The following is a 9792-nucleotide window of genomic DNA, read 5'->3' on the forward strand; positions in this document are numbered from 1 at the left end:
GGGGGGGGGGGAGAGAGAGAGAGAGAGAGCGGGCGGTAAAGAGCGCCGTCGGAGAAAGGGAGAGGCGGAAAGAGAGGAATGAGGGAGAAGCGGTGACCTAGAAATAGATCTCAGTCGCTGGGATTCCAATTCCGACGCGATCCATCCTGTTGCCGCGCCGTCGAGCGGTCTCGGAGAATTCTTTGTGAACGCGGGTAGGACATCCTCCGGAAATCGATTACGCAACTCCGTCAGAAAGAGAGAATGGGAGGAAGGGCGGGAGGGGGGCAGGGAAGAGACAGGTCACCGGAAAGCGATCTCGAGACGAGGAGCGAGCGAAATGTCATCGCGGAACTTCTTAGACGAGCGTCAGACGACGTCGAAGAGAGATCGCAAAATGGTGGTCACCAGCTCGGGGAAGAATGCGCACGATTGTCGCGACTTTAACCCTCCACGCCTCCGCTCGTCGACGGGGGGCGGGCGGTTATTTTGCAACCGCGAGCTCCCAGCGATACGCCGACGATGTCGAGGTCCGGTCGTCGAGATACGGCGCTCCGCGAGAACGTGCGCTTCGCTTCTCTCGCTCGGACGAACGGACGGGCGTTCGTCACGCCGAGGAGGCTGTGGAGGGTTAGAAAAACGAACACGAAGAATCCATTTGTCGTCGATCGACACCCTCGGGACGGGCCGGATAATACTTTAATTGTCGCTGATAACACATTTTCGCGTGGAACGCGCGGTCACGCGAGCGCCGTTGCACGCGAGCATCGTAAGAAGCTCCCGAATGTACGACTCGGAAGACTCGCACACGCGCCGAGGATTACGCGATTCGGGTCGTCACGCGTTACGATCGATTCCCTTTCAACGCGAGAACGCGATTTCTTCTGTTGCACCCGTTTAGACGAGCCAATTGATGAGAGACCTCGTAAGTCAGGAGCTTCGACAAGGGGGGGAAAAAAAAGCAAAAAAGAACAAAGCCATCGCGGTGACAAATTGAGTTCGACAGCCGTTCTTATTAACCGTTTGAAAAAAAAAAAAGAAAAAAAGAACACGAGATCCTACGTTAACGGGCGTTTCGTTGACGGCACGCGACAGATCAACACGTAGTAAAGGGTCTAATTAATCGCTAACGCAACACACGTCTGCCGATTCGAACGCTCGACGAAGGTGAATTAATACGGGAAGACATTATACCCGCGGGACAGTTGAAATTAGATTAAGAGAGAGAGAGAGAGGGAGAGAGAGAGAGGTGGCGACGTGCACGCGTGCACAATAGAAGACGAAGAGGCCGGTGGACGCGAATTTGTCGAGCGCGCGGATAAGCGGACATCGATTTAAGAGTAAGCGTATAAGTTAAAGAGAAAAACAGCAGAACACTGAAAATATAAATATATATTATATATCCCTCGAGGCGAGCCTCGTCTCGTAGATTCGCATCTGTACACCTTAAGCGCTTTAGGGTTTAACGAGAAAAATAGACTTTAACGAATCTACGAGATGATGCCGAGGGAGGCGAAGGATGTTTAAGAGCGAGTGACGTACGGTGTGTGAGAAAGTGAGAGAGAGAGAGAGAGAGAGAGAATTTGAGAATGCGCGAGGAACGAGCGAGAGAGCGGGAGAGAAAGAGCGAAAGTCTGAGAAAAGAAAGAGCGAAAGGCAGAGAGAAAGAGAGAGCGCGAGAGAGAGATGCAGAGCGAGCGAAAGCGAGATAATAAATCAATGTTAAACCCAATCATTACACCGACTCGCAGAGTCTCGGGAGACAAAATCTTCGTTGACCGCCGTTTCTATGCGCCATAAGTTCGGTCTCGGTTTCGACAGCTCGCGCGGACGCGGAGGCGCGCCCTCGAGCGCGTCGGCCGGTCGCGGTAGCCGAGAACGACACGTCGCGTCGGGTTTCGCCGGGAACGCCCGGCACGTCCGGCTCGTAATCGTCGTGCGCGCGCGTGCGATCAGCGTTTATCAGCGGCGAGGCGATCGCGCGCACGACACGCTCTCCATCGTCAACCGCGACCGACGTCCGAAACGGAGCGTCCGTCCGCGTCCGCCGGGCGAAAACCCTTTAAATACGAGTTTCCGCATCACTTTTACGTTTTTCGACTATCGTGGCGAAACGGGACGAAGAACGGTCCCGTTCTATGTGTGTAAGAACCATAAAGCTTAATAAAAAAAAAAAAACACATTATACTATGAACTTACGGGATACTAAATAAAAGTAAGCCAAACCGTTAAGAGCACAGCGAGTTTTATTCTCTCTCCTTGGGAGATTCTCTGTTCGAGGTGTTGCGTTACGTGTTACATAACATTAACATGTATTATGTTGCACGACGAAGAATTTCGAGAATTGAGAAGGGGAATGTGAAGTAGAAACGAACGTTGTGCGAAACACGGGTGTTACGATGATGAATCGTGTTAGAAAGTGAAACAAAGAGAAACGTTAATTGGAATCGTATTAAATTATAAAAAGTATACGAAAAAATTATGTTTCAACTAGTTAGCGACATCCCGTCGAATTTTGTTCGCGATGAAAAATCACAGGGGTAGTAATGCGAGCGCGCGCGCGCTCACTCGAGTTTTTTGTTTTTGTCGCGCGTCTTCATGCAGTTGAGGATGATCCTCTGGAAGGAGACGAGGTAGAACGCGCTGACGAGTCGCATCAGGCCCATCAGCGACGCCTGCAGCAGAAGCTCGCTGATAGACGTGAACGGCGACATCCCGGCGCACAGCGTCATCATAATGAAACCTTCCTGACCCACGGTAGAGAAGAATTTACCAGCCTGCAATAAAAGTGCTTAGCCGTTTTAACGAGTCGAGTGTGAACGAAGTTGCAGAATGTCTTAAAGATGTCTTCTCCAAGGCATCTTTCAGACATGCGTGTCCACAGACAGTGTAAATTTCTGAAAAATCCTCAGATAATGTCTAATAAAAGTAGGACATCTTTTAGATGTTTTTAACGCCTTGACAGGCATGGGAGCGATTCACTTTTCTTCATTTTTTTCAAAGCATCTCATTTTTCTCATTCTTATCACTTTTTTCTTACTCGACCTGGACCCTTTGAAAAAAAATTCTATAAAAAGAAATCATATTCAATAGCAATAGCTTTTTTAGAAATTAAACAGAAGATTCAATGAAAATAGAAAGTAACAATGACTTCGGCGATACAAAGTTCATAAAGTGAAAAATTGTGACTTTATTGTTAAGCTGTTTTTATCAGGTTTGTCAGAAAAACAGACAATGACCGTCATAAACCATACTTGTGTTTTCTTTAAATTAAGAAGTGGGATCGTTTGTCTATGCTTGTCCATCCATAATTCTTGTTTATCCACCAAGTCAAAACGTATTATTGACAAACGAAACCAAAAAACAGACATAATCGCCAGGAGCATATCTGATTGTTTTTTTTTACATATAATTTGGATATTATTGAATATTATTTTACAATTATCTTACTTCTTCAAGAGTGAAACTCATTTTTAACCTCGCTCCCATTCCTGCGTTTACTATTACGATTTACCTCGATTATTTTAATATTCAACCGAAGTTTAAATTGCAAAAGATCCTATAAAAAAATCACATCGATCTGCACATCGTGTATACGGACCCGCGCATCCTTGAACAACTTCTCCGCGACTACTTCGGGGTCGACTAATCCCGCCGTTTGCGAAATGAGATGCGTCTCCAGCGGCTTCGTCAGCTGCTCCGTCGCGTAACCCGGCGTGTCCGTGTCCGGTGGTAAACTTAGGGTGACGGAGATGTTGTACGGCCGCAGTTCCATCGCCAGGCTCTCCGCTAAACCACGAAGCGCGAACTTGGTGCTGGTGTAAGCCGCCAAGCCGTAGATCCCTGAAACAAAGACGAAGTGTATTTTCGTTACTCGTATAATAAAAAACGCGACGGATTGTTCTCTGAATTTCTTGGAGGAAAATCTTACCGGGAACAAATGAGAATTGATTCGTTGCGATAGTAAAAATATTGCCATTTGAATTCGTAAGAATAAATGTTTCGCTGAAACTTACAGCGGATTCTGACTCCATGCGAGTATTATATTCAGTCGACGATCAAAGTGGATTAGCTGAGTGAAAAATCACTCAAATTCGTGTGACTCGGCTGTCACTTTACTCTAGTCGAGTAAAATTTCACTGCGAGAAATTCAGAGAGTATGATTGCGCTCACGTACCCAGAAAAGCCGCCTGAGACGCTGTGATCACAATCGCTCCTTCTCCGGCGGCCTTCATTCGCTGCACCACGGCCTTGATGCAGTAATACGTGCCGACAAGGTTCACGTTGATCATCTCGTGAAAACTGTTCACCGCGAGGTCCTCGATTTTTCCGGGGATCGCGAAACCGGCGCAATTTATGAGCATGTAAATTGGCCCCATGGTCTTCTCGAGATCGGCCAATGCCTTGTCGACGTTCTCGTAATTCGCGCCGATATCCAACGACAGGTGCTCCACCATTTGTTCGTCTTTGTTCGCGCGGGCATTCAGTATCTCTTTACGGGCGACCTCCAATTTATGTACATTCCTCGCGATTATAGTCACGTTCGCACCGTGTTTGGCGGCGGTGATCGCCACGTGTTTCCCAATGCCGCTCGAACCGCCGGTCACCTGAAGGAAAAGTTTGCGTACATGAGCGGATTTCATTGCCAGGCCTGCCGTTGTGGTTGTCACACGCAGATTCTGATTTAGTTGACGTATCTGACGCACCGTTCGAATCTTACTTTTACCTTCTTCCTTTTGTTTACCTTTATTTCTTATATTTCCTTTCATTTTCTTCATATTCGTGTATTGTTAATTGCTATTTAATACGCTGCGCTATTTTTTCGTACTTGAAGAAGAATCTCTTTATTTTCCAGTTCCGGACATGTCAATATTTGGAACGGTGCGTCATGCGAGCTATACGACGTTCTTTAGAGGTTAGGTGATGCACACTTACCACGATGTGCTTGTTCTTGACATTTTTCAGCCGCCCAGTCCAGAAGAAATGTTTAAGTATTAAGAGAACTATCACTAAGACAAACGTCACGAGTCCCACGCCGAGTAAAGCGGTCATGATTGATTTAGATTCGTTCCTTCGTCCCTCACAAACCTGCTTCAACCAACAGGCGCTCCGCCACTGGACGAAGCATACAACATAATACCGTAATACGAATTGCACGCATGCGTGGTACTCGGATGTTAGCAGACGACGTTTGTCCACTGTTTGCAGGGGCATTGTTGGTGTCCGTCATGGAGAAGGAGTAGCAAACGGATGAAACGATAAAAAAATTGCTATCAACTAAACGCAATAAGACGCATTGATTTCACGTCTCATTAGTTTGTTAATCAGTCATGAAGCGAAAGATAAAAAATTTATGCGAACCCTGAGAAGCGGTTACGTTACATCTTGACACGAGTCTGTCCCTGCTAATATTTCACGTGGTCATCAAGTGGTCGAAATGCAGAGCGTCGTAAAACCTCATCCGGAAAAATTTGACACGACCTTCGATCGGCGATTTTGGAACTGCGACCTGTGATGATAACAACGGGAAAATCTCGTTCGAATTTAGTAATACGGAAGACTCTAACAATACATGCTGTTGATTCCGGTTTAGGTGTTTTCAGACCGAATATATTCAATTCATCATCACATCTGACACATTCTCTGAAATACTATCTAAATTTTCCATATATTTTCCTCGTATTTTCGAAGAGGCGACACTTCCAGATCGCCGTAAATTCTCCCTTATCTTCTCCATGAGGATCATATTTATTCGACGCGACGCATCATCGCGATTACGTTTCATGATTATTCTAATCGGCACAATTTGCACGTCGAACATTACCTGAATTACTCGTCGGCCGACCGACGAGCTTCTCCGTGATAACGCCAACTTAACCGTCCGCGGTCTTATCATCACTCGGTCATATCAAAGCGTTCGTCTACTAACCTCGTGCTCCTCAGATCCGTTTCAGACCTCACAAGGAACTTGGCCACTGGTTCACATTCAACTATCTATCGCAGTATCAGCTCGACTCGCTTCTCTCGATACGCCTATTGATATTATAATCACGATAAGATAACTCGGCGCGAGATTACCACAGGACGCCGAGTCGTATCGATTTTACCTCCGCAGGTATGCCAACGACGTCGGGAGCGCGACTGTATTACCGGCCACCTGAAGCTCCCGCGGCAGCAGCGAGCTGGATTCGCCCGACGACGGACGAAAAAAAAATAATCACGCTCTGTTCCGGAGAAAATCGCACGAATTCCAATTTTCACGTTTCGAGAGGCCGTCCCTTTCGCCCATGACATCCCCCTCGGGACGCGTCGTGAGCGCAAGAAGTGGAGAAAAGAGCGCCGATAAGGCGCACACATCCATCGATCCTGAACTCCTGGTGCAGCCCGGGCCGTGTAGGCTATTAAGGCCGATCTCGTGGAACAGCCCTTCGCCGAGTCACGCCCGCCCATCTCGCGACATCAAAGTTTCATCGTCGCGTTCACCCGCGTCTGAAAAATCATTCAACCCCTCCCGAGGATGACCCGCCGCTGAAAAGCGAACCCCGACACCCGGGAACCGGCCGGCACGTGTGCACGCGCGCCCGATCGTGAAATAGAATTTCCTCGCTCGATTTTGTTTACCGCTCGTTCCCTCGCGCGCGCAAGACTCGCGCTCAATTGGCGAAAAGCTCCGAAGCGAGGAAGGAAATTGGTCCGGACGGAGCGGGAGGATTAACTCGGCGCGTAATGCGCGTACGTTTATGCATGTATGTATGAATGCGCGTATCCACGCGGCGGCCCATCATTAATGCAGCAGAATCCATTACACCACCGAAGCCACAACATGACCTCAACGATTTCAGCTCATAATCTATTGCGGGTTAATAACCTGTTACAAGATTGATACAGCCGGCACGAACGAGCGAGCGCACATCGCCGCTCCGGAAAGCGACGGCTATTTTCAAACGCGGGAAATCGCATCGTGATTATTTTCGCCGCAGCGATAGACAGGTAGGTATCGGCCGGCGTGCGCGCTTCTCAGCACCGACGCCGGCGACGACGAGTACGCAAGCCCGCGGCGGGCGGGGAGGGAGGGAGTTACGCGGGGACACACACGACGCGATGACGTCGCCGCGCTGCGAAGATTTCCGGAATACGGAAACGCATGCGTCGAAAAGTTGCAGGATAAGCCCCCTGGACGTGCATTCACCCCCGTGTTAGCGTAGCGCAAACCTCCCCCGCTCCCCTTAGCCTCTCTTCCGCCCGCCCGTCACTCCCCTCCCTCCAACTCCCGTCCCGCCGTTATCCTTCGCGCAAAAGGTCACGTACCACCACCCTGTCGATCGTTCACCTCGTCCTGGGACTCGCTCCTGGTGGCCAGGTTAAAGCGGAAGATACGAAGGATACGCACTGCGAGCCGCGTCGCGGGACCCCGCGGGGTACGTGAGCGTCGGCCGAATCGAGCGACCGTCCCGGACAAGTTCGGACGGATCGTGGAAACTGAATCGGTCCGGGACGCATCGATGGGACTGTGGGTCGGTAAGAAGGAAGTAAGTGTCGAGAAACGCTGATCAACCTCATTAGACTTGGCGACGCGGCCGAACGTCGATAATCGCGACAGCTGCCCCCGCGTTACGGAATTACACAAGCGCGCGGCTGCGTTGTAACGCGTTGACGCGTTCATCGCCACGCTGATTTCCATTGATTATTTCCGTGCCCGGATGAAGTTTGAATTACCGATGGTACTATAAATAAATGCAATTCCCGATGCGCGTTTCATTCGCCAGCTCGTTTCATTGGCTGCTTACCCGCCACATATCTAATTTGTTACATGCAGTAGATTACATTTTGTACGGAAGTTATTATAATACATGTATGTATATGTATATATTACATATACGTCGGGCGGTATTACAACGTCGGTTACACTGGCGATCCCCGCAGCAATCAACGCGTTAGTCCGCGATTACCAAAGCAATCGTCGATAGGAGTAAGAACAGAGTCGAAATTTCAATCGGTCAGTCGGCTTGAAGGGGGATGATTTCGTGTGACAGGTGGACGGCGAATAAACAAAATCCACAAAAACCACGATCGCGCCGAAGCGCGAAAAGCCTCGCGAGTTTCTCTCTCTCTCCCTCTTTCTCTCGGCTTTTTCCGAGGCGTTAAATCACTCGGAAGTGCCGACGAGGGGTGTTAACGGCGAGAAGAGAGCTGCGCATCGTCTCGGCCGGACTGCCGGTCGCAGCTCGGGGCTGCGGCAGAAATCCGGTGCCGCGATTTCGGACAGAGAGTCAGCGTACGTTGCACCCAACCGAAGGGAGTGTCCCGAGCGAGCCCTCGCCTCCCCCTCGCGCTCTGCCACCCCCGCGGCCCTCGGCCGCCCTCTTGCCCCGCAACCCCCGGCCAGTACCCCGCCTGTGATAGCCTAGCTACGACCCTGGGTTCCGTGTCTCCCGGGCTGCACCGGGGGGTGAACGCCCTCGCCTGACCCAGACTCGGAATCGATCTCCATTCGTTGCACGATGTTGGCAACCTCCCTCGCCCTCTCCGTCCCTCGCCGCGTCCTCCCGCACCCATCTAGCCACCCCGTTCGCGCTACCCTCCCTCTCACCCGTCCGCCGTCACCCCCGTGCAGCAGCAGCAGCCAGCCAGCCTCGTCACACGCTCGCGGATTTTCCGTGAAACCGCGTCGCCGTAACCTTAGAAAAAAGGGAGGGGGTCGCGGCGGCAAGGGTGGCGCGAGCTGGCGCGGAATCGAAAATGGATGACGCGAGCGGGAAAGAAAGTAGGAGAGACAGAGCGAGAGAGGGAGAAGAGGGGGGGGGGAGAAACACGCTCGCACCGAAGCATAATGCATGTCGCGTAGAATCGCCTGGGAAAATGAGGAAAAACGAAGATCGCGGCACGTGTCGGCGCGCGCGCCGGGGGGTGTGTGTTTTTGCGTGCGTTATCGCGGTCGCGGTGCGCACGACGTTCGTCGTGGCGTTCGCGGCGAAACAGACGGCGCGCGAAATTCGCGAGAATAGCGAATTCGTGGTGGAAGCGAGCGAGCGAGCGAGCGCGCTCATGGGACGTAGTTTACGTATTTACCGATGCTCAAAGCGACGAGAGCCAGCGAGCGAGCGAGCGAACGCATCTGTCTCTTTTATTCATATCGCGACTCGACCATCATCGGAAAAGCTCGAAAGCCAAAATCCGATTTGTTTTCCGGGGAGAGGGAGATCTGGATCGCCCGGGAGAGATTGAAGGAAACGCGATTTCGTCCGTCCGCGAATAACGCTCGCGTTCTGCAAACGACTCGCCGCCGGGAGAGAGAGAGAGAGAGAAAGTTTGCTGACTTTTCGCGAAAATTATAGGACGCGACCTGACTAATTATAGCCACGATTAAATTCGCGACGAGTCGGCTGCGGAGAGACGCGGGTCCGGCGATCGACGACAGTGGCCGCAGCGTCGTGGAGTATTATGAGTCGCGTTATAATGAAGAATTCGTACGTCCGACGGCACGCTATCTATTACAGGATTCGTGCGCGTATAAATGCTTTATGGAATACTATTCCAGTACTCGCCTTCTCTCCACCGCGTGTGCCCTACACACTGCTCTAGAACATCCCGTCGACGAGAGTCCGAGAGAGTCATTTTTCTGAGACGCTCACCTCATTCCGTTGTATCGATTCGCGCGGGCTCTAAAACATAAATAATTCGCACGACTTTTGCCAATTTTATACGGATTTTTCATGCGATATTCATGCCTGCGCGAACTTATCTATAACTTGTATTCATTGCTCTCTCTCTCTCTCTCTCTCTCTCTCTCTCTCTCTCTCTCTCTCTCTCTCT

General features: G+C 50.6%; 1 protein-coding gene across 1 annotated transcript; it reads right to left on the reverse strand.

Annotated features, from left to right (window-relative positions):
- Positions 1-2207: 2207 nt before the first annotated feature.
- On the reverse strand, positions 2208-5085 carry LOC106745169 (3-ketodihydrosphingosine reductase). The gene is made up of 4 exons (XM_014620504.1): positions 4915-5085; positions 4157-4586; positions 3581-3822; positions 2208-2756 (listed from the first exon to the last, which is right to left on the reverse strand). The coding sequence occupies exons 1-4, from the start codon at positions 5029-5031 to the stop codon at positions 2544-2546; spliced, it is 1002 nt and encodes a 333-aa protein (XP_014475990.1). The 5' UTR covers positions 5032-5085; the 3' UTR covers positions 2208-2543.
- Between the last annotated feature and the right edge of the window lie 4707 nt (positions 5086-9792).

Source organism: Dinoponera quadriceps, unplaced genomic scaffold, assembly GCF_001313825.1.
Source record: "Dinoponera quadriceps isolate SergipeBrazil2010 unplaced genomic scaffold, ASM131382v1 scaffold1425, whole genome shotgun sequence".
Classification (NCBI taxonomy): Eukaryota; Metazoa; Arthropoda; class Insecta; order Hymenoptera; family Formicidae; genus Dinoponera; species Dinoponera quadriceps.